Source organism: Montipora capricornis, chromosome 5 (assembly GCF_036669925.1).
Source record: "Montipora capricornis isolate CH-2021 chromosome 5, ASM3666992v2, whole genome shotgun sequence".
NCBI lineage: Eukaryota > Metazoa > Cnidaria > Anthozoa > Scleractinia > Acroporidae > Montipora > Montipora capricornis.
Window position 1 is genome coordinate 20506124 of NC_090887.1, and position 25623 is coordinate 20531746.

Genomic DNA, 25623 nt, shown 5'->3' on the forward strand with positions numbered 1-25623 from the left:
TGAAAAAATGCAAAACCAAAGCAATTCGCTAATTACTTTTGACACTCAATTGAAAACCGCTTTAATGATATATAGATATGATCTGCATGGAGCGTTTCCATTCACGTGAATATTGGATTTCTTTAAAAATAGGATGTATTTCCATAAAAATAGAGTTCCGGTGGATAAGTCTGGTACACTATTATGGCCGCCATTCCTTTTTTGTTTTGGACATCAACATAGCGGCCGTGACGTCATATGAAAACGTTCTATTATGGAACCAAATTTAGTTTAATTTTTTTGCGAATGCCAGAAAACCGTCACGTTACTCAACTAGATTAGCTCTTTAGTTATTCGAAGTAACTTTTACCTACTCTGTTAGCTTTTTATGCTTTTCAGTTATTTGCTTAAACGGTGAAACAAGTCCTTTCTCTATCACATCGATGAATAAAAAAAAAAACCAGACCTGCTTAGCGACTGGTTCAAATTCTGTCGCCAGCAACGAAAGAAATTTTTAACGCAATAAATTATGGATGATGTTTGAAACGCTGAACCAGATGATTGGTTTGAAAAATTGTTTTTTCAAAAGCAGGCTTAAATTAGCAACTCTCGCGTTTGAGGTCCAATGTATATGACAAACTGATAACCGCCGCCGCAGGCGAAACCCTGTCAGGAAAAAGTCTGATGAGGCTTTCGCTGGGTCAACTGAACGGTATGGCTTGTACAACTTTGAAAGCCCCAAGTGTGGGCTGGTTTTCTTGTAATTTTTCTCCAGTTCATAATCGCTGAAGCTGCTATTATGCCAAAACGCTTCAGCGAGAAGCGCTCTACTCGATGCAGAGACAAGTTCAGCTACATGGGATCAGACCCTGCAAAACGTAAGCATAATCATCTCTGTTATGTTTCTGAAGTAAGCGAAGTTACACTTTATTTGTTTAATTCTTTTGTTTGCCATGAATAATACAAAATAATTTGCAAGTAAGATTGAAGAAAGCCTTAGAAGTTGAAGTCTTTTTGTCAGACCACCTCTTTGTTTCTGAGCGAATTGTTTAATAAAAAACGATTGATCTCCGGCTTGAGTTGAATGCGATGACAACTTGTCGGTGTTTATGATAATTAAACTTCAGCTTTTTACTCGCAGGTATTGAGTAGAATCACTGACGCTAACAGGGCTGAAAGTGAGGAAACGCTGCAACTTTTCGTGCAACTTGTCTCGCATTTCCCAATGTAACACACCGTTACCTTGCAACGGCCAAAAGCGTTACGAAACCAGTTTCAGAAACCGTTGCGGAAAGTAGAATTGAGTTCTACTTTCCGCAATGGTTGCAACGAATGTTTTAACCATTGCGCAGTGTAACATCTGTTCTGCAACTTTTGTCGAAGCCAATGAAAAGGTTCCTTTGACCTCATTTGATCATAGAAACGAGAAAGGTTGCATGAAACGTTGCTCAGTGTAACATTAGTAAAACAATTTGTTTCGTAATGTGAGAACGTTTGTAGAAATGGCGCTGTGAGATAGCTTGCACGAAAAATTGCACAGTGTAACAGTGCGTTTAGGCTTCGCTTTCCGAGTAAAGCGGTTTGTTAACGAAACATAGACTGCGCATGCGAGATAAGTGCTTTCCTTCATTAAAATAGGCATAACTGGAAGGCTATGTTCCGTCGCTAACTTTCAGAGATAATCGCAAAGTTCTTTCACATTAACGAAACGCTTTTGAACAGACTTTGTTTACTTGCTTGCTTTCAATAGTTTTGTTTTTAGAGAATTGAAACAGTTTGTGAATGTTAAATTTGAAAATTTCAGTTTGGACCTCCGCTTGCTTCAAATTAAAATCGGAACATTTTTCCGCCTTTTACGGTCTGTTATGTAATATCGCTGACTCTTACTGTTATAACCATAAATTATTTACAAGCTGCAATCATGAAAGTACTTTCCTCACAGTAAGGTAGGTGTTAAAAATGTTTCTCTTTGTTTATAAAAGTCGCTAAAGGGCTTCAAATCACCCTGGCTCTGGCTTCCAGTGGTAGCCAACTGAATTACTCTTTTTGGAGGTAAGAAATCTTCCCGTAATTCCCCTCTGGTGCGCACTGACTTCGATCTAAGTTATTTAACGGAACAACAACTCAGTTTCATGGCGCATTGATATATTTCAGTTGTGGACTAAAACGAAATTTTGTTATTCCGGTGAAGCCCATTTTTAAGTTAAAAATCAGTTTTTCGTCCGCGTTTAGTAAGCATTACAAAGTCCTTGGAAGCACACATTAAACGATTCATGGTGCTTTGAATATGATTCTGTTTTTGACAGTGCCAGCTCGATATCAAACACATTTTAACCTTCAAACAAAACACTGAATGGACTGAACGGGAAAGTCTGATTTATTTAAAATTCTTAAGGGTCTTAATTAATTTGTGAAAGTTGGAACCTAAATCAGTTCCCGAAACTTTCCGTCAGAGCGAAATGGATGACGCAGCTGACCTTTGATCAAAATGTGTCGTCGTGAGTCATCATTAACGCTCACTTTAATAGGAGAGCACTCTTGAAGCAATGGCTATTCCAGTTAGTTCGGTTGCGAATTCACGAGTTTGAGTGCAAAATGCATTTCACGTTTTGTTTCAAACATTAGGTGATGGCAGTTCTCTTCAATTGGCACTGGCTTTACTACAGCGCTAACTTGAACTTAACTTTATTTTGTAAAGAATTTCATTTCTTTTCATGAAAAGACTTAGAATCGGTGACAAACAGGGTTATACTACTTTTTAACATTTAGCTTAGACAAACTGAGTAGCTTCTAAGGAGTGCAGCGTATAGATGGAGCCACTTGAATTTTGAATGAGAAAGCAAATATTTGAGGCAGGCTTACCTCAACACACACTATAATGAAGAGATCACATGCAAATCGTGTCGTGAATATTGTGAATTCACGCAATAGTGCCGGAATAATTTCAACTTAGATTGTAAAAACAAACAATTATTCAAGGCAACGATGTTGCAATTTGATGAAAATATAACGTCGTACTATAGTTCTCATTTCGATAGAGACGCACTTCCTTGACTGAAAATGCGTTAGGTCTCAACGCATAATGGGAGTTTAAGATCTAGGACGCGACGGCAACGAAAACGTCACAAATTTTGCATATTTAATGAGCAAAAACAATAGCTTTGCACGCTCTGCACGTGCATTTTTCATTTTTGTACATTTCTTTCACGTTTTCGGCAAACCTACGACGTGAAATGACTAATTCTCAACTTTTACGGAGAACGTGAACAAAAGGCAGCGAATTTGAATTTTCTGTCGTAGATTCAATACCGCACCTCCTAATTCAGTTCCTGGGGAGTTACACTAGTTTTTAGAAGTTAGACAAGCCGACATAACGACGAAAAAGATTAATAAACCTGAACTTGCAATTTTAAATGACGGTTTCGTTACCGTCGCGTCGCAGATCTTAAAGTCCCTAATAACGTTTGACGTCATCGTTGAGGACGTGCTTTGCGTAATGAGATTGGAAATCTTGGTAATGTTTTGAGGCACTTTAGTGTCATTATTTAAACATTATAGCGAAGTGTCTTTAAGTGTCTCGTGGTCAGTATGGAGGGCTTCACAAAGCTACGGCACCGGGAATCCTGAAGAGGCTGTCTTCTGACTGAGTGTCTTTGTCCACTGAGCTCTTGAAGAGCTGTTTGAGCCGACCACAAGCAGGAAGATGAGGCTATGGTTTGGCCCTTAGAACGTGTTGTTATTGGCAGACTTAACGTAAAAAGTCAGAAATTTCCGGGTTGCTAAAAATGACCATAAAATATCTTGAAAAAGAAAGGAACGCTTTCCTTTTGAGTGGAAAAACCAGTCGTTCCCGCAGGACAACAAACGGAACAGTTTTTTCCGGAAAAAAGGGAATAACTTCACTCGTACACTTCTTTTCTCGTTTTCACCAAAATGACCGGTTTATGGCTGAACTGTTTGCTCCATAATGGAAGACCCCTTGCCTGCAGTACCGAAAACTTTTACCAATTTTTCTGACCTATTGTAGGTTGCCTATTTGGCGGAAATTCCCACCGGTTTTAATTTAGCGCGCTTCCGCGCCGAGCGGAGAATAGGGAACTTAAGCAACGACGACGGCGACAGCACCGAGAACGTCATCTCAAAATATAAATTTGCGTTATTTTAATCGCTTCGTGACTATTTCAACGTTTTTAATATGACAAGAGTGTGGTAATTCCTCAAAGATGACACCAGTCGGAACGGCACTCCATTTTAGGAGAGAAAATGAAAATTTATCCTCAAGTGCTGACGTTCTTCATAAAACCAAAAACTTGGCTATTTCACGTTTGTTGTTTTGCTGACGACGGCAAAGAAATGGACAAAAGTGAAAAACGCACGTGCAGGGCGTGCAAAGCTTTTGTTTTTACCCACTAAATATGCAAATTCGTGACGTTCTCGCTGCCGTCGCCGTTGTCGTTGCCCAAGCTCCCTAATACTGGGTCCAATTCTCCCAGCATTGAAAAAATATTTTGAGCAACCGGTGCGTAGGTTGTTCGACAACGAAAATATTCTTTAATACTGGATTTTCGAGGTGAACTCCTACGGTTTAATATTGAGTGATTGAATAAGGCAAAGTATGGCCAAGTATAATATCGGCAGTGGAGCGTGATAAACAAAGGCGACTAAATTCCATGCACGCTGTGGCTCGCGACTTGCTCGCCTCAGCTGTGTATTTTGCATAAAAGCATGGACAACTGCATTTTGTCCTCCAGCCTTGCAACGAACTTTACCGACGAAAAATCAAATGTTATAAGCTGTTGATTGGTCTTAACCCTTCTTAATATGGCTGGGTTTTCTTTTAGCCGCAAAGAACAGCTGTACGGTAAGATTCCGATGTTTACTTCACTCGATATTCACTAATTATAAATTTATTGTTGGTTGTTTGTCAAGGCTATTCCACGGTTAATTTTCCATTAATTTTCTCCGTAATTAGCCATGATGGGAAAGAAAGCTGACTGTCTTAAAGGACTTAGACCACCAGATGACTGGGAATTAGTGGAGAGCATTGGTGAAGGAACTTATGGTGAAGTATACAAAACAAAGAACAAAGTTACCGGAGAAATTGCGGCAGCGAAAGTTATCGATTCCATCCACGAGAAAATCGAGGAAGTTCTACCCGAGTTGGACATTTTCAAGAAATATGCTACGCATCCTAACATAGCTGATTTTTACGGGGCTTTTATAAACGTGGACGCTAAAAGAAATGATCAGCTATGGCTAGTTATGGAGGTTAGTGAAGTAATTAATATAATCCGATTTTCTTGTAAGCTTCTATTTAAATAAATTAGGCTTAGTCAAAAACTTTGAAAAAATGGCTATTGTTTGTGTTGTTGTTTTGCATTGGTTTCTACAGGGACAAATGTCGATGCGATTGTGCTGTATTAGCCCATGTTAATTTATGGCGTCAAATAATATTAGGTCCTTAACTCAAAACTCGTTTAGAATAATTACAGCAGTTATTTTCAGTTTTTCTCATGAATATGAGTTTCAAGGGAGCCGAATTTTCAACGTAAACTATTTTAGTGTGATTGACGTCCAATAGGTGGTTTTGTAACTATTCTCTAGAGAGACAGATAGTACAATCAAATTGTTGGTGAACGAGCAATTAAGGAGCTAATGAGAGATCTTTTAATTGTTTTCGTCCGATGATGATGACTTAACATGAAAACCAGCGATATTGATGAAACTCTTACGGGCTTCTTTTACACTTGAAAAAAATGACAACAAGATTACATATACTGCCTACTAGGTTACATGGGTTAACTGCCATGACAAAAGATGTACTGGTAAAAAGTTGACATAACTGCCCCCCCCCCTCCCCCCTCCACATTAGGTCTCATTTTTCAGGGGTGAATTTTCTGTAATTTGCTAGTTTTAATTCATTCTTTTTTGTGCTATTCCCAGCTCTGTCGTGGTGGATCTGTGACAAATCTTGTCAAGAGCCTCAGGAAGAAAGGAAAATACTTGGATGAAGACCTGATTGCCTATATTCTCTATGAGACATTAAAAGTAAATATTTTAAGTACAAGTACTTCTGCAAGTTTTTCCTCGGGCTGAGGAAGGAATAAAGTGGAAAGTGTTTTTCTCACACACAGCGAAGAGAATGGGAGTCTAATGTTGGGGGGGGGGGGGGGGGTCTTCAGGTCGCCTGGTTTTTGCAGCTCAGTTTGTTTTTTGCCGTTCGCCATTGACGGACCTGCCCCTCCCACCCACCCCTTATGAGTCCTTTCAGTGCAGCTTCATAGCTATTTTTGTATTTTTACGACATTCCATTCAGTGTGTGAATAATGTTCACATTTGTTGATAAGGTTTCTTATAATGTAGTTACTTGGTCTCGAGTACGACCTGCGGCCTTGGGCCATACTCGAGACCTCGGGCACAGATTTTCCCAATACGGACCGACGAAGGCTGGTGAATAACATATATTTCTTTTCCATGCGCTTTCTTACAGTATCTCTTGCTGTTAGCAGAAACCCATAAGGGTTGAAACGTGTAACGCGTGTTCACAGCTTCCGAATATTCAGTGCTAAGTACCATATTTGGAAACCCCTCGCTCCAGTTAATTTCGCGCAAGAACATTGGTGGTATTGCGTAACGGTGTTCTTGCGAACTGATTGGTTGAATGTTTCTCTCTTGTTGTTCCAAATATGGTACTTTAAGCAAATTGAATATTCAGAAGCTTGTTTCCCAGCACGCAAAGGGCCGTTACACGTTTCAACCCTTATGGGTTTCTGCTGTTAGCTAATGGCATTGATGGAGTTCTGATTATCACAGCAGCCATGGAAACTACATATATACAATATTAATTATTTTATTATTTTAAGAGTTGTCAGATTATAATATTTAGTGAGTACTACAAGGCTTTATTTTCTCACTTAACTATTTAAAACATTTAGAATTTCTGTAAAATTGAGTAAGAGGATTTGCAGTTAAACTTTTTCATATGCAGCATTTTAGTGGGGGAGTTGTAATGAACTATCCAAAGCAAGATGGGATGTGTTACATGTGAATGATTATACATGAGGGTTGGAGATCATCACAGTTTAGAGTTGAGCAGCAACATATTTAGCAGCTGCGAAGAAAGTCTGAACAATCCATGGCTTGAACAGGGGTTTGAACTAAAGACTGAACATTTGTGATTCAGTGCTGCACTTGTGGGTTTGAGTACCGTTGTTTCATCTTACTGTGGTAAATCCGGCCACCCCCGTTTACTGGGATAAGCCCGGATCAAAATTGGATTGATGATGATGATGATGTGGACATGTGACAGGAAAACATGCTCTAATTGGCTGCAAATGTGACAAGTTTTGTCTTCAATCATTCGAAGTTTGAGAGATGTTCATGAAAGTTCTCCTAAAATGGCGGCAAGACTGGACATCTAAGACTTTTTCCAAGAAATTGACCATATTCTGATAGAGTATGCGTCAAATGCTTTCTATCGCACGCAAAAGTTTCAACTGTTTGCTTAACGTCTGCCAAACTCAAACTTCAAAGAACATGTTTTCCCGTCATGTGTCCGCGCTTAGATGAAAATGACGGTAATATCCTTTATTGTATCTCACAGATAGTAAACATGCTGTGATTGGCTAAATTAGTGGGGCGTATTCTAAAGTACGTCCCACTAAATTTGAAATTTCAATAAAACATTCTCTAGCAGGTTTTTCATGTCTTATCTGTTGCATAAACATGTAAAACTGTTTGAATCTTGCAAACAGCTATTAAAGTTTTTCAGATCTTTATGGCGGTTGAACCGTTCGCTTGACTTCAAGTAGTTTCCACTCCCGCGCAGCTGAAATATCTCACTAACCTTGGTCCGTACTGTAAATTACGTACCCTTGCGCTTTGCGCTTGGGGCACAAATCTAAGAGGAAAAATTAGGGCCGTAATTTACAGTACAACCCCGAATTCGGTTATTAAGATGAGTGTAAGAGATGAATGAATGAAAATAGAATAAAATTATATAAATATGAAAATTTGATAATTATTATGTTCTACATCATTCATGTGAATAATAATAATATAATAATAATAATAATAATAATAATAATAATAATAATAATCGTAATCGTAATCATAATCATAATAATAATAATTGTTAATTTCAGGGTATTGAGCATCTCCACAGACACAATGTGATGCACAGAGATATCAAGGGTCCTAATGTCATGTTAACCAAAAGTGCGGAGATCAGGTTAATTGACTTTGGTAAGTCGCCACTCTCATAGAATTGTGACAGTTTTTGGTCATTCATCCTGTCCATCAATTCCTCAGCCTGCCCATGTGTCAGAAAAATGGAATACATGTAGGTTGGCTACATATATGGCACTATAGGTATGAAGAGAATCAACTTTAAGAGTGTACAGTACAGTAAGTAGTAGTGCCTATTAACCCATTGACTCCCAGGGGTTCCCCATTGACAAGTAAAATCGTCTGGCATTAGACAGAGTAAAATACTAAGTCTGGCCCGTTTAGGCCGGTTTGGACGCCAAAGGGTTGATATTATTGAAGAAATTTATCATGCTCACCTTGATCTCGTTGTTCAGTTAACCACTCCAATGTCCTGTGCTGATCCAGTTCAGGACACTTTGGAATGTAGCGGCCCAATGTTGTTTGCTTTATAGTTGAAAAGATTCAATGGTTTGATCTCTTTGCTAGCGACACACCATACATTGTAGATAATCTCGCTTGGTCCATACTCCCGAGCTATCTCGCAGTTGTTCTAGAATGCTTCTGCTTCACCAACAATTTTGAACTTGAAAGCCGTAAATTATTAGTATTCACTAATTGTTTACAATAACCATTTATCTTGCGTCTAAAAAGTTGTGATTTTATTGACTTACCATTAATATTTATATCTTTGATTCAACATGTTTCCTGAGTTCCTGAGTGGAAGACTTTCTGAATTAGTCACCGGGGTAAAGTTCTTTGACAAACTGGGGCTCGGCTTAGAGTCGAGAGTTTAACAATTTTTTTTCAAAAACGCAAGTCCATTTTTATGTCACCTAAAATGTGGGTCTCGGCTTATAGCGGGGATTGGCTTATAGGTGAATAATTATGGTAATCATTTTTCACTGCTTTTGCAGGAGTATCAGCAGAATTATCCAACATTCTGGTGAGGAGAAATTCTTCTGTTGGAACCCCATTTTGGATGGCACCAGAGGTAATAGCTTGTGAACAACAGCTTGACTACAGTTACGACATACGGTGTGACATTTGGTCTCTTGGAATCACAGCAATTGAACTTGCCGATGGTGTCACACCGCTCTCAGAACAACACCCCATGAGAGCTCTGTTTAAAATTCCAAGGTAAGGCATCAGAAGAATAGATATTAAGTGAAATCTTATTTAGAGCATGTTTAATGAAAATAAGGGTGATGTGCTTTTCTTTGAAACAGTACGTATCTACCCTTGTGCATGATATCTCAAATAATTCTGTACCAAAGAACATTCAGAAAACTTTTTAATCGCTCATAAATATAATACACGATCATCAGCTATTGGAAACTAACTTACTATCTTAGTGAATCGACTAAGCTTACAGTTGAAGTCTTTTGCCAACTTGACTGGTCTGACTGTTTATTAACCCTTTGACGTCCAAACCGGCCAGCCTAAACCGACCAGACTTAGTATTTTACTCTGTCTAACGCCAGATGATTTTACTCTTCAATGGAGAACCCCTAAGGAGTCAATGGGTTAAAAAAAAAAACTCATTGCAGCAATATACTCGATGTAAGGCTGAATTATTGAGCTATGTACAATATTATGTACTTATTGACTGAGTGGGAGGGCCGGATGGGGCGAGGTCCGTGCACCATGACCAAGGGCCAAATATTTTCCCGTCCGGCCAGACCTAACTCATTTTGACCGCAAAGTTGTTTTAGTTCGCATCTCGCGCGCGCTTTCATTGCAAAACTATTGAGAAAATCCCTGTATGAGGGCCGTACGCGATCCTAGCAGGGCCAGACGGCTTTTTCTGGCCCTGCTCGCGCCATCGCGTACGGCCCTCATACCGGGATTTTTTCAATAGTTTTGCAATGAAAGCGCACTCAGGGCTGTATAGGTCATATGATAATATATAATACTAGAATATAAAATAATACAATAAATGTTAAGATATAATTACGATTGAAAATTTAAGGCAATTCCAAAAATGAATTAGGAAATTTCTACTTACAGTACTCTGAGTTAAGCATGCTTATGTTGACACCCACTCATTTATATTGAAACTGAATATAATAATTACTACAATTATTGTACCCTATAATTATTCTGTTTTATTCCTTTAGCGTGTAGCGAGAGTGTCTAATCGGCGTGGGTCGTGGATCCCTAACCCTAACCCTTTTTTAAATCAACGACTGGAAATTCTTGAAACAGACAAGACCTAAGACCTAAGACAAATTTGGACAGAGCACTGAGGGAGCTAATAATTTATATATCTTTTTTTATCTTCAAACAAACATGACCCACGACCCACCCATCCACGCGATTTAGCCTCACCCACGTTCATTGTAAAATTTAACTGAATTTTTGAAAATAAACTTAACTTGAACTTGGTATAGTGTGTTAAGTTCCTTAACCCAACCATCCCTGAAGCAACCTCCATTGACGAATAAACTCGTCTGACATTAGACAGAGTAAAATCTATAAGTACATGTATCTCTCTTTAATGAGTAAGGGTTACAAACATGTGAAAAGATTGCTCAAGTTTAGATTCATCTAGCACATTGAGTTTCCTTTAATGAGTGTGCATAAGTAAGCATGACTGTTCACCTGAGTGTGTCTCAGGTGGTTGAGCATCAGGCTGTCATGCGGGAGGTCGTGGGATATTAAAATAACCGAGGAGGAAGGGCTGCCTTTGTAATTTCATCTGCAACTGGTTAGACTTTCAAGTCTTCTCAGATAAGGACTACAAACCGTTACCCTACGAGCAGAGGCCCTTCGATCTTCCTAGATAAGTCGGGAAGAGGAAGGAACCTCTGCCAGCCGGCTCGACATTTCGTGTTGAGCATGCGTTAAAAATTCAAACGTAACGTATTCGGGAGTCAGTCACGCCTGACTAGCAACCGCAAAACCACAAAACCAAAACAAACAGTAACGGATATTTTCGAACAACTCTGGCAAACACACGACAACCAAGGAATCATTTCCTCAATATAGTTCAAGTTTTTAAATTGCCATTTTAATTTTTACTGAAAAAATTAATAGGTTTCTCAATTCTGGTAAACTAGCTTCTGTAACCGACATACGGAAAAATTCTCATGGGAATTTAGAACAATGTTGAGGTTCAGGGTAATATTTTTTTGATCAAAACAAGTTCAAATTCAAATACTTATTATTTCCATAAACCTTGACTCTGTTGTTTTTGGTGTGCAGAATTTTGAAACTTCAATAGCCTATTAAAGAAAAGGGAGAACATCCAAATTAATAGGTTTCTCAATTCTGGTAAACTAGCTTCTGTAACCGACATACTGAAAAATTCTCATGGGAATTTAGACAGTTTAAAAATTGTCACGCTGTTGTAAATTTAAAAAATATTGATGACGCGTGGCGATTGATCATGCGCACAAATAAAAAAAAACAGGTTTGGCAAGTTGAAACTGGACTGACTCATCCATTTCTTTGGATGAGCGGCAAATCAAAGAAAGTCGAGCCGGCTGGCAGAGGTTCCTTCCTCTTCCCGACTTATCTAGGAAGATCGAAGGGCCTCTGCTCGTAGGGTAACAAACCGTAGGCTCCATCTCACAAATATCTTCTACGTTCATAAGTTCCCTGTGGGACGTTAAAGAACTCACACACTGTTCAAGAAGAGTAGGGGATTAAGTCCTTGGTGTTGTAGCTGTCCTGTTCTCTCCAGCTAAAGTGGCCGGCTTGGCAGTGATGTCTTAAGAAGTCTAAAAAAGGCTTACAATGGTGTATGAGGCCACCTAAGCAGAAACAGCCATAAGTAAAAAGGGACTTTGCGGAGTGCTGGAACGTGTAGATGTAGGTAATAGTTACGTGTTATATTATATTTTCAGGAGTAAGCCACCATCCATGAAGAATCCAGAAAGGTGGTCTCATGAATACAGAGATTTCATTGCCAAGTAAGTCATTAAAGATGTTTGTCAAACAATTATATAGCAATGACACAATGCTGTGTAACATCAGTGTTGTGTGAAGTGGGAGAGCATCCAAAGTTAACTTAAAAAGAATTAATTCTAATTATTTCCAAGGGTGGTTTTTCACGTTAGGTGATCCGTCCCACATGTTTTTGAACCAAAATAAAAGTTCTCTCATTAGCTCCATTTTTTTGTCATCCAACATTAATTAGTGCATCATGCTTTTGTTATGTATGTCTCCAGGGATTGGTTGTAGCCACCAAAACCTGGAAGTTCATAACAGTGCAATCCCTCATGGGCTACTTTGAAGTCCCATTGCTTCTAAGAATGAAAACTGTTGCATAACAGCCTAACGCAGAATGCCATGTACATGTACATTGCCAACCCTCATAATTTATGTTACTTGGTCCTGTGGCATTTAAGAATGGAAACTATTTCCCAACAAAATTCTTGAAGTCGTCATCAATCATTCTAACTTTGTCTTTATGTGTATTTCTAGATGCCTTGTGAAAGATTTTGAGATAAGACCCCATGCAAGTGAAATGTCAAAGCACATATTTGTTCGTTGGGTGGAGGAAAAGAAAGAAACTGTAGGTTAAACATAAATTGTGTTTTTGTCACTATAAATCACAAACAGTTCGGCTATTTGATGTATGCTAAGCATATTGTAGAAAATGGCCTTGCAGTGTGAAGATTAGGTCATCTTTTGATTTTTTTTAATTTTTGTCTTGTTTATTTTATAATCTTCATTTCAATAATTTGATGTAAAATTAATAATGCAGTACAATGTCCTTGCTGTAGTGAGTCTTTTTTTGCTAAGCTCTGTATTTATTTCCACAGCAGATGGCATATTTACGCATCTTGTAGACAATTTTTTTTTGTGGTAGTGCAAGGGCACTACACGCTATATCACTGGGTTGCAAGAGGCCAATAGGCCCGCAGTGCGTGCATAAATCGTGAAAATAAACAGGTCTGTTAAAAGTGTGCTTGAATTTCAACAAAATGAGCCCCGAAATTGGCAAGAATTTTATGACTCTGATGAATAATATAGCAGCTGCTATGCAATGGAATTGCCTGGTGATAAATGAACTTGCCTAGGAGAGCAAATTTTTGACTTTGCAAAAACAGTGGTCAACCTTAAGAGTTGGGCGATTGTGATCTTTTTGTTGAATTCGCACATTTCTTGTCAATCTTTATAACATTTGAAAGAAAAAAAAACAAGTTTACAAAAACAAAAACCATGGCTAGTGTCCTGTCACCATTTTGACACAGATGTTTCCTTGGATTCACAAGTATAATGCAAGGTAACTTGATCACGGTGCCTGCTGAATTCGATGTCACTTTCGATTTTGCAATTTACTTGTGCAGCCAAAAGTACAATCGAAAAATTGAACGTAACAAAATCTCCTAAAATGTTTTTTGTTGATGGTAACTTTTATATTCTCGGTTGTTGTTTTCATGTTGCAAATTTTGTTGCTGATGGCAAAATATTTTATTCTCGATCTACACTCAAGTTCGAGTTTTCACTTTCTGAAAACTTCCTTCTGTTCTTACATGTACTATAAACTATGTATAAATAAATATTTACTTTTGCATCAATATTTGTTTTGCACAAAGCAGGCTAACGATTGCAAAAACGTAACCCTTCCTGTACTTTAACAAAAATCTGTACCTTAAATGCTTAGTTTGCATTTTTGAGCATTAAAATATAATTTTCCGTGCTATGTTTTAATCACTCCATGAGGGAAATAAAACCAGCACACTTCAAATGTACATTCATTTCCTTTATATCTTTTCTTGTGTTGGTTCGTTTCTAGTGAAAGGATAATGTACTCACTGACAGCTAGGTTACTAGATTTCTTGGGATTTTTAGCATTAAGAATTAACTCTTCGGTAGATAATTTTAATTTCACTGCCGGAGAAACACAACTCTTATAGCAAGCATTTTAAGTCTTTAAAACCTAACCAGAAATCCTTTGGCTAGTCTCTATGTAGGAATCCACTGTTTCAATGTTGTTTACTTCAGACAATTTAGCTGTAATAGTGCTGATTACTTGGCTTCATCCACATGTAAATTGTTGTTTATTAACATCCATGACACTACATTAGCTGAAGGTGTTTTTAAATTCACTAGAAACACTACTTATTCATGTAGGTTTCATTGTCTAGCTACAATAGCTCTTTATACAGTAATGCCAAATTTTGGTTAATATTTAATGAAAAGACATTGAGTTTTTGTGGGATAAAGCAATGAACATGATTTTTAATTTGTCAGAAAATGAAGATGTATTTGTAATCCTGAGGGCACTTTTCTTTTGAAAATGTGCTTTTGAATTACTTTTTTTTGTTTTGAGAAGTGAGCAACTTAACTTGAAAACATAATATTAGCTGTTGTTGTGGTTGTTGTTGAAAATTTGAAATTCTTCTTCACCATGTTGGGTATAGCAAAGTTCAAACACACTCAGTGGTGGACACCAAAAGTACACACTCAGCTTCTATTTTATTTTCTGAATTAATAACCCTGAAAATGTTGCAGCTTCGTCAAAAATTGATGAATTTGATGGATAAACAGTACCAAGGACGTGATGGAATAACAGACGAAATAGATCTTGAAGAGGAAGTGAGGAAAGCAACAAGGTTTCTGTAAGATTTTTATGCAAAGTTTATTTCAAGTTTAAAGTCATTAATTTATAATGTGATGTGACTATTAGATATAGACCTTCAGAAATTAGCCTGGTTTACAAATTCAGACAGATCACGATGTAATTAGACATACATTTTACTAATAGTCTGATTTAATATAGAAAATTATTTTTCATAATGTTTTTAGAGAACTATTTTGGAACAAAACTATAGCTATTTATTTGATAATGAAACATAATTACTTTGTTACTTGTGGTGCAATAGGTCTTCATGACCTTGACAATCAGGGTACTGGCACACTTCATATGATTTATCTAAATATGTCATAAATAATAATTATTATGACAAGACTACTCATGTAGCATGAAACTGTGCAAATTAATTGTGACTGAAAATCTCCTTATTTTGAGTCTTAAATATCTAATTACGTGGATCAAAATCATAGGTTCTGAACATTAAATTTTGGATTAAAATAATGTTAATTATTACTTGTTTATAACATTTTCTTTGTTGTTCCTTCTTCATTGTATAAAGTACTTCAACTGCGCAGAAGAAATCACCAGTCATGTACAACAGTCAGATGCTCAAAGTGGATAATTTGGCAGAGCTTGGAAGTCTGACTGAGGTATGTGAAACACAAAGACCATATTCTATTGAGACCAACAAGTTTTATTGGATTTTTTTCAAGCTCATACACAGGTATCTACATGTATAATAATAAAATAAGTACATCCTTAGTGTCAGCAACTGGAGCAGAAAACAGGATGATTCCCCAATAATCCTGCCCCCAATGAATCAAAGATATATTTTAAAATAATGACAAAATAGAAATATTGTAATCGTGAAGAATAGTAATCATAAAGTTATAATAATAAATTATAATTACAAATTATGAAGAATGTTTGCTTGTGGCTCATGCTTGCAAGAACGAGGACCACTGTACATACATGTATGTGGCCTTCCTGTTGTAAACTGTGTTAAAGTGCATTACATGTAACTTTGCATGAAATTTGTTACGTGTTTATGTTTTAAGAATAATATTTGTTTTTGTTGGTAGGACATTATTTTGAGTCATCTTCTTGGGAGGTACCTTAACAACCAAATCTACACTTATATTGGAGATATCCTAATCGCCATCAATCCACTGAAGACTTTAGACTTGTATGGTCCTGAGGTAAGGAGGGCTTTAATAGTCAGGCTTAGACTGTCAGTGGACTCAGGGAACGAATCCAGCGAGAAGCAACATAATCAGAATTTTAAAAACTTCTATGCACAATCCTGGTGCTTTTGGCTTTGCTTGCTGGCAATTATTGTAGAACAAGATTTTGTGAGGTAGTTGTAGTTCATTTTGGCATTACCGAGATATTAAAGGGTCAACATGTGAATTTGATGCAATATCCATTGACTGGAATTTCCATCTGATTTCTGATAAGAATTTACAGGGAAAATTCTCATCTTCATGGTGTTTTGCCCTTCTAGCTTGGTTGAAATCAAGAATGTTGTATGGAATTGACATTCTCAAGTTTTCAACGTTCGGTAAACTGAAGGTTAGGGCTGAAACAACCCAAACCTTTACTAAAATGCTAATTAACATTAGGCCTAAAAAGTAATGTTTACAGTAAGCTTAAGGTTAGCATTTTTGTTAAGGTTTGGATTGTTTGAGTTATGTTAAAACAATGACTGGCGACCCTAACCGGCAAGCTGCATTTTGCACCCTCTGTTCTTATTTTGTTCTTTTTTGTGTTTGGTTTGTTAATATTTCTCTTTGTTTTTGTGTTCATCCATTCCTTCCTAATCTTTTCGTCGACTTATCAATATTCCTCTTTGCAACCATTCCTTTTACACTGTAGCCTTTCTTTACTGTTTTCTTTTATTCCGTTTCAGCAAGCAAATCGGTACAGAAACTCACAGAAAAGTGCTTTACCGCCCCACATTTATATGGTAGCTGACATGACTCATCAAGCAATGGTTCATAACAAGAATCCACAGGTGAGGATTTTTTTATACACAAAGGCGGTAAAAATTGTCATAAATTGAAAAACTTGACTCAAAAAGTTTCCAAATGCTAAGGAGAGTGAAGATTAAAAATTGTAAAAACGTTCACTGGCTATACAGTATATAGTTGAAACTTTCGAGCTTGGAAGCTCGAAATCTTGAACTATAATTTTAGTATAGCCAGTGAATGTTTTTGCAATTTTTAATGTTTTACCCTGGCTACGGTTCCTCTATTTTTAAGAGTGAAGATTGTTTGTGTTTTTGCTCCAAATAATAGTTGACCACATTATACTTTGAAATGACCACTTTGTTGTAGTGTAACAATTGACCGTGATTTTGGTTTGTACACAATATCGTTATCCATTTTAATTGTCAGACTTTTTCAGGTGATTTTTACTAGCTCAAAATGTGTCCAGAGTTTGCATGGCATTGTGGAGTTATACACTGTATTTTTATTTCAAAATATCACCCAAGAAAAGTCACTGAGAGTTTTTCAATTCTTTGCCCAAATCTTTAGTGCTGCTTGATTAGTGGAGAAAGTGGAGCTGGGAAAACAGTATCAGCTGATTACTTAGTGCGTCATTTGGCTGAGCTTGGAAAGGTGAGTTCATTTACTTGAAAACTTACGATGTACAAGCCTTTGAGGAAAACTACACTAGTGTTGTATCAGAACCAAATGCTTGTCTGGATTACGGTGTTTCTTTTCCTTTACTCAGGCTGGAAACAGAACTTTAGAGGAGAAGATTCTCCTGGTCAATCCCCTCATGGAGGCACTTGGAAATGCCCAGACAGCAATTAATGACAATTCAAGCAGATTTGGAAAATATTTAGAACTTCATTTCACTTCAAATGGTGCCCTCACAGGAGGTAGGGATAAAGTGTGGACTGCCAGGCCTCCAGTTGGTTGCTAGAGTTGTTTCATCTGTTGTGTTATAGGCTAATCTGTGAGTTACCAGTCAGTTTTTAGACTGTGACAGGGTTCTCCTTATCAGGGGGTAACCGGTAAAATTTACCGCATGTAAGAGCACTTATCAAGGCTGCTGCCTAAGAAAATTTTAAAGGGGCCCTCAGAGCTAAACGCTGAGAACTTAGGAGCCCAACATATGAAGTGAAAGATGTTGCTGTGAAAAATTAAGGCGCCCAGAGCTATTCTTTGGGAGCCCCTGGCTACCGGGCTCCTGTTAGGCAACAGCCTTGCTTATTACCGCCTGCAAACGCTCAGAAGTCACTTATCCTTTGCAGAACGTCCAACATTAACCAATTGCTTTACCGGCTTGAAAAGGTCCCTTACCAATTGTGCTGAAAACTAGGGAGAACCCTGCTGTGGTACTCATTAATCTTGTTGCTCATGAAGTCGTGGTCACTTTTAATAGTAAATTTGAATTGGAGAAAGTCATTGTAAAAGTCAGTATAATTTTACCTGCCAGCCAGTTAATCAGTTTCAAAGTCAACTTCAGCCATCCAGCCAGGTAGTCGTCAATCAGTTAGTCAGTCAGTCGGTCGGTACATGTACAGTATAGCTAATTCACTTTTTTGCTTTCTTTGTCAAGGAATACTATCAGAGTACTTACTGGAAAAGTCAAGAGTTGTTTCTCAGTCTCAGTAAGTTTGCTTACATTAGAAAGTTCCCTTGTGAAACTTCACTCTGCCATTAAACGATGCAAGTCTACATTGTTACTTTTCAGAAAAGAGGAAGGAAAAAGAACAACTGAAAGCTTATCATTGTAAAAGATGTGGTTAATGACTTGCCTTGATTATGAAAAGACAAAGCATGCAGGTCCACTGGTTCGCCAATCTATTGTAGGTCCAGGCAGGCCAGTCCTTTTGAACACCATGTTTTGCAGTCAAACCTTGATTTGATTATCTGTACTCTCGAGTCCCAACAAGTTTGCATAGTCAAAGTTGTTCTTTCAATTATTAATTTCAGATTTAGTCTGGTGTTACTTCTCACAGATTTGTTATTTTCTTGTGTCATCAGAGGAGAAAGAAATTTTCACATATTTTATTACATGATTGCTGGTTTGGCTTACAACAAGAAACTAGAAAAATACTCATTCAAGTTATATTCAGCTCATAAGTAAGTAATGGACATTCGAAACATTGTGCAGATGTCAAAATAATTATTTCTTAGAAGTTTGGACAAGATTTTTATCGGTAGGGAAACATACAATCATGTGTATGTACTGACTGAGGCATACAGGATACGAGGAAGGGCCTAGTCTTTGAGGGGAGGCACACTGGCCTCAGGGTTAGAGTACTCGACTCTAGATCGAGTGGTCCTGGTTCGGGCCCTGGCCGGGGACATTGTGTTGTGTTCTTGGGCAAGACACTTTACACTCACGGTGCCTCTCTCCACCCAGGTATATAAATTTATTGCTGTAACCCTACAATGGACTGGCATCCCATCCAAGGGGGAGTAGAATACTCCTAGTCGCATCATGCTACAGAAACAGGGATAAGCTCCGGCCTAATGAGCCACTTGGCTCGAAAGCAGGCTTTACCTTACCTAATCGTTGAGGCCAATATTGCTTCCCTTAATCACCTCCCTCTCAGAAAATAATTATTATTAAGTCTTAGACTCACATTGGTTTTATTTAATTTGTGCATGATTTGATTTGCATTAAGTTGTTGATTTGATTTGATCCATGATTTGAGCCAATTTGTTGATTTTAGTGTCTCCAAACTGCTCCAGTGCCAGAAGACTATAGACACTTAAATAATTTAAAAGTTCCTTTTCTTTTACCAAACAGTCATCTGAAGTGACTAAATTAAACACATCTCAAGAAAAGGAAAGGAATAAGTGCCTAGTCTTCTAGTGCTGGAGCAGTAATTGGGGACACTGGAAACCGAAGTCAACAAATCAACACAAATCAAATCAAATGTTGCTTTTTGAGGAGAGAGGAGAACTTAAGTACTGAGAGGAAAACCTCTCAGTGCAGAGTAGAGAACCAACGAACTCAACCCACATATGACACCAAGTCTGGGAATCGAACCCAGGCCACATTGCTGGGAGGAAAGTGCTCTAACCCCTGCGCCATCCCTACACTCTGAATTTAAGTCAATGTCTGACTTGAATTCCTGGTTGGAATTTTCAGCCATGGTGGAGTGAACCTCAGTCATATACAGTAGCTCTACCTGCTATCTGGCCAGTATTGAGAGTCCTGATTTCTGCCATTAATATTGGTGCACACATTACACACCAAGTAAACTTTGTAAGAGTCAAACCTTCTAAATATTAAAAATTTCGCATGTCCATACCATTATAATTTTAATATTGTCTTTGAGTCAGACATTTTGATATTTGCAATTAGTAAAGAGAACCATAACTATAAAGATTAAATTATTATTGGAAAATAAGCTGTGTAACTCTCAGGGTCTTGTTGTCTCATCTGCCCCAAGTTATGATCACATGCAGAAGAAATTGCTTCGGGAGGTTCAGAAGTGAGGGAAGCAGTTAGTTATGTTTGGACTTCAAGTAGTTGATTTCAGACAGTTACCTTCAGGTAGCTTACCATAACATTACTTGAATGTTTGGTTCCACTGTTTAATCACTCACTGTCCGTATTAGTACAAATGTACGTAGCTGACAGTGACTTGTGAGATGTTTTTAAGTTTTATGCATCAGACATGAAGCGGCCTACATTGACAAGTAAAAATTAAATTAATGGTCTGTTGTTAGACAGAGTAAATTCTACATGTATTATAAGTATCACTCTTAAGAGAGAAAGGGTGTTAATTATACTTCCTTTCCTTTTTTTAGCTACCTACAAACAGGGGGAAGAAACTTGCAAGAGTTGGTTTGCACATTGGGCAACAGACGCAAGTTTGAAGAAGTGCAAAGATGTTTGGATATTATTGGTTTCAGTCACGAGGTCAGAGACTTAACATAGAGCGGTTTTCAAATGAGTGTCGGAAAACCAAAACCAAAGTAATTACTTTGGCCAATCAAAAAGGACGGAGACAATCCAGTAAATCAATCAAAACTCGAAGTAATTACACATAGCGCGGAAAATGTGCACGCGCGAGCTACGATTGATTTTGGTTTCACTTCTGATTGGTTGAAAAAGTGGCGTGAGAACTTTGAACCAATCACTGAGTGAAGTAATGCAAAACCAAAGTAATTATCTAATTACTTTCAACACTCAATTGAAAACCACTCTAATAACCTAATTACTACTACTGTCAGGAACATGTGTTTATTTTCGATTTTGCATCACAACTGTTTTGCATTGCAAAATTTCTTTAAAAACATGAATGCAAAGCAGTGTGTAATGTAACTATGATTAAAGTAGACCCATATATCTTACAGCCTTGTCGTACTGGGCCAAATGACCACCAGTTTTGAAAACTGTACATGTACAGTATGGTTTTCAAGCAGTTTACTCCAGGATAGAGTATATAAATCATAGCCTTTCGGTCTAGAATAGGGTATCATTTTTCGTGAAACTGACCAGTCGGTTGAAGATTTTATCAACGCTAAGGAAACCAGAAATTCCCACTCAAGAATATAAAAAAATGAAATCGGCATAGTTTAACTTTACATAACTCAGCCTCAACAGTGTCAAAAAATGCTTATCATGAAACACCTCTGGATATTATTAACTGTCAAGAATCGGAATTTAGATGGAAATCGGTGGGAGCTTACTCTAGTATAGGGTAGCAAAATTCAGCTGAACTAGCTCTGGTATAGGCTAAGGGTTCCAGGGTCCCAGCGGCACATCCCAAACCAGAAATTCCCCCCCCCCCCCCCCCTCCCTCACCCCCCTGGGATTGTGCAAAAATTATAGAGAACAAAAACTGGGTTGAAAATGGGAAAAGAATGTTGCTTTTGTTTGGTATAATTATTCTAAAAATATTTTCAAGAGTCAAAGTGCGCCTGAGTCAGAAAACAACCAAATGTCATTTCATGGACTGTACAGCACCACTTTACGAACTTGATCAATCTGTTTTAACTGACAGGAGGTGTCACAGCTGTTCTCAATCCTTGCTGCTGTGATTCACCTTGGTGACATTTATTTCACTGAAGATGAATCAGTATCACATTTGAGTGACAAGAGCATGGTTAGCAATCCACAGCTGCTTCTAATAGGTTTGTTTCTGATACTGTAATTGTTGGGGTAGGGTAATAGGTGACAGGTACAAAACACAGGTCACAGGTCATTGTTTTACCAATACAGAAAGTATCCTATTAGTAAACATTCATAAAAGCTAACCTTAGGCCTAAAAATTTTGTTTTAGGCCTAATTAGGCCCAAGGTTAGCATTTATGAATGTTTAGGATGCTTTATGTATTGGTCAAACAATGACCTGTGACCTGTGACCCTTTTTTTGTACCTGCCGGGTAATAGGCCTAGGTTAGGGTCCCACCATTGTATCCTGGGTTTAATTCCTGGACTTGGCATCATAAGTTGTTTGAGTTTGTTGGTAGACTCTTCACTGAGCTCCAAGATGGTTTTCTTTGGGTATTTGGGTTTCCCCCTGTCTTCAAAACCAACATTTTCATTTGAATTACAGTCAAGCTACCTTAGTTTTTCGGTTATAGGGGGGAAAATTTTTTTTCTCAAAGAAATCGATTGTTGGCCCTAGATGTGATCTAAACTCAAGGTGTGTCGTATGCCCCAGTCTTCTCCTTACTTTGAATCCAAAATAGTGGCCTTGCACCAGTGTTTGTGATGATGACTTTCAATAATTTATTCTTAGCATTGTACAACAAAAACACCTGCAAGAAAGTACTAATAACAGCAGGATTTAAAGGGTTTTCTCTAAATTCTAGTTGAATTCCTTCTGCCATTGTTCTTGACTTACACTACAATCTTCAGTTGAGACCTCATGAATGGCAAATTCCTGTATTGGAGATGCGTCTTATAGCTGAGTATTTTGAGGAGATTTTTAGTTTATGTAGTCTTATAACGGAGTGCCAAAAACTAGGTATGTCACTTGTGACCAGTATCTTCAAGACTGAAATGAACATTCAAATTCCTCTTTGGAGGTTACAAGATTTGAATGGAATCTTGAAGATTTTTCTGAAAGTTGCTATGAAAAATGCACAATACTGAACAATATTATTCACCAAACTCTTGAAATAGCTTTCACTTTTCAAACACCTTTTATTTTATAAATTTTATACCACGAAAGTTCATAGCTAATTATTTTTGATGTATCAATTTAGGAAATATTCCATGGGAATTCAGAATCTCGATAGCAAAGTTCAAAACTGGCACACAGATTTGATTACTTGGGTCATATTTCAAACAACTGGTCATGTGTGACATAGCTTGATTGTAATTTATTTCAATGTGCCGTTTCCCCAGTTTGTACCCCATTTTCCTAAACAAAAGGAAAAGGGAGGATTTAAATTCTAAAACTGATGTTAATTTTATTTTGAAGAGACCGCATAATTTATAATAATATTTTTCAGTGTCATCACTGTTGGGAATTAATGCTGTGGAACTGAGAGATGCTCTTACAACAAACAGCAATGTTACAAGAGGTATAGTCTCGTTTATATTTCTGAAAGGGAGGGTTCTCAAATGTGTAAGTAGGAGAATAATCCTATTGCTTACTTGTGAAACAAAATTTTTATTTTTATTTGTCGCCATTCTAGGGGAAACTATTGTGCGAAACAACTCTGTTGATCAAGCCGTTGATTACCGTGATGGAATGGCTAAGGTGTGTGGCGTAATTTGGTTCTCAGATAGATTATTAATTTTTTCTTTTAAAGTGTAACACAAAACATAGAACAACACAGCATAAGTGACTGCAGCCATAATAAGTCAGGCTGGGTGCCTTTCAGGAGCTACCGCTGTATACAACCATCTCCTTTATAAATTATGTACCTTATATTCCCAGAGTTGACTGGCTCGCAAATCTTGTTACCGTACTTATTCAGCTATAAGGCGAGAATCCAAACTTCTTACGCAAAAAAATCAACTTGATTGACATGAATTGTAAATGCATGATACTCGGCTGTATAAGCCGAGACCCATTTTAGGTCTTGATGTTGATTACTGACCATGAAATTTTGATGAATTCGAAACAGACAGCAAGGAAGAAGACGAGCAGTAAGATCGATCACACAACAACACAAAGGGCTCCTTTGGGAGCCACCAAAATAATAATACTAAGAGGCCATAAAACAACAACAGTACTGCTCTTCATTTTACAATTAATTTAGCTCGGCTTGTAAGTGAATACAATGTACGTGTTCATTTGTTACTGTTTTAATTTGCTGAGAAAATTTTTTTATCAAAATTACTCGGCTATAAGCAGGGACCCCTTCTTCGGCTTCAATTTTGACCAAACTGAGCGTGGATTTGTGTAAAAATCGCTCAGCTTACATCTGAATAAGTATGGTAACCAATGAATGAATCCTACAGACCAGGCACTTACCAGGACCTTCAGAAATGCAAGCAAAAAGAAGCGCTCCCCAATTTTGATATCCAGGCTGAAGATTAGTGTCCGTTTAAGTCTAAGCATTTCCTACCTATTTCTAACAAGAAGGTTGGGGTAAAGGTTAGCATCATTATTTCTATGTCAGGGTATTAAAATGTAGCAGTTTATCCTTACTTCAGGGGACACTTTGTGGGGTAATAATATACCTATTATTATTGGTTAACTCTTGGGAGGAGAGGGGAGCCTTGAACTAGTTTACTTGAGTTTGCACGGTTTGAACTTTGCTCGAACTGTGTGTAGCTTTCCCTCTCCTCCCTCCCATATAGTTCAGTTTCAATAAATGTAAGGACCTGTTTTTCTGGTCCTTTGCTCTACCCCCATACCTGTTGGTTTTCTTAGTTTCTCACTAGAGTTAAGACCTTAATTGTCTGTATTACAAGACATGAGTGATGTTGCAGTTGGGGAAAATAGCAAGCGGAGACACTTTGTGACGCTTATTGAAATCTGTGTGCATATAATTAGGGGCATTTCTGGACGTAATTATCTGAGACCAAGGAACACAGTCAGGCACTTGTTATGTTGGCAGATACAGGAGAAAAAGGAAAGAATGAAAGATGTGATTTGATGCGCCACAAAATCCTCACTGATTCCAATACTCCAAATTTGCCATAGAATGTTTCATCTTCAGACAATGCATTAAGGATTTATAAGATTCATTTGCAAAAAAATCAGCCTGATGATTGGTACATAATTCAGCTTCTTGATGTTGACTTCTTTAACTTGCATTTTACAAGTAATTTCATCAACTACACTAGCTTGTAAAAGCCAAAGTGAATGAAGAACTGATAAGAAAGAAAGAAAGAAAGCTGCATAGCTGATCTTAAGTGCAGGATATTCTTCCTTTTTTTTATGCTGGAGTGACTAAATGGTGCAAGATTGTACGTGTTCATACTAAGGGTGTCTCTTTCATATTGCATTGATTTCATTTCATTTTACACTGTGAACCACCCTGCTGACAGAGAATCGCATGCTCTTTCTTCACAGGCACTTTATGGTAAACTATTCAGTTGGATTGTTTACCGGATTAATGCATTACTACGGACTGACCAAGGCCGTTTGACAGTGTATGTATTTTCTATTTTCACAGGCATTGCGTACCCCAATCTCTCCCTTATTAGTTACTTTTTTTTAGCTTAGTGTCTGAGTGCAGAAACTTGCTTCCAATTTGGAACAGTTTCTGCTCTTTCAATATTCAGTGTACAAGCACACTAGAATTTAAAATAGTGGTCATTAGACTGGACTATGTTTTTTTTTTTTCAGTGGTAGTGATTTCAGAATTGGTATCTTGGACATTTTCGGCTTTGAGAATTTCAAGAGGAATTCCTTTGAGCAGCTTTGTATTAACATTGCAAATGAACAGATTCAGTTCTACTTCAATCAACAGATCTTCTCTTGGGAACTGGTGAGTGTGTTGGCTT

At 37.6% G+C, this 25623-nt stretch overlaps 1 protein-coding gene across 2 annotated transcripts in view; it reads left to right on the top strand.

Moving 5' to 3' along the window:
• Window positions 1–590: 590 nt before the first annotated feature.
• Window positions 591–25623, top strand: part of LOC138049872 (myosin-IIIb-like) — a 53753-nt gene continuing 28720 nt past the window's right edge. The window contains exons 1-21 of one of the 2 annotated variants that reach the window (XM_068896341.1): window positions 591–857; window positions 4952–5247; window positions 5923–6027; window positions 8124–8223; window positions 9102–9324; window positions 12036–12101; window positions 12616–12706; window positions 14653–14753; window positions 15294–15384; window positions 15817–15933; window positions 16644–16748; window positions 17272–17355; window positions 17471–17621; window positions 18305–18356; window positions 18733–18831; window positions 20515–20626; window positions 21714–21843; window positions 23172–23243; window positions 23358–23422; window positions 25190–25269; window positions 25466–25607. In XM_068896341.1, the coding sequence (XP_068752442.1) occupies window positions 779–857; window positions 4952–5247; window positions 5923–6027; window positions 8124–8223; window positions 9102–9324; window positions 12036–12101; window positions 12616–12706; window positions 14653–14753; window positions 15294–15384; window positions 15817–15933; window positions 16644–16748; window positions 17272–17355; window positions 17471–17621; window positions 18305–18356; window positions 18733–18831; window positions 20515–20626; window positions 21714–21843; window positions 23172–23243; window positions 23358–23422; window positions 25190–25269; window positions 25466–25607 (2361 nt within the window). In that variant the 5' untranslated portion in view covers window positions 591–778. Of the gene's footprint in view, window positions 858–4418; window positions 4841–4951; window positions 5248–5922; window positions 6028–8123; window positions 8224–9101; window positions 9325–12035; window positions 12102–12615; window positions 12707–14652; window positions 14754–15293; window positions 15385–15816; window positions 15934–16643; window positions 16749–17271; window positions 17356–17470; window positions 17622–18304; window positions 18357–18732; window positions 18832–20514; window positions 20627–21713; window positions 21844–23171; window positions 23244–23357; window positions 23423–25189; window positions 25270–25465; window positions 25608–25623 lie in introns of those variants that run through there. The other variant, XM_068896342.1, reaches the window with a different exon arrangement.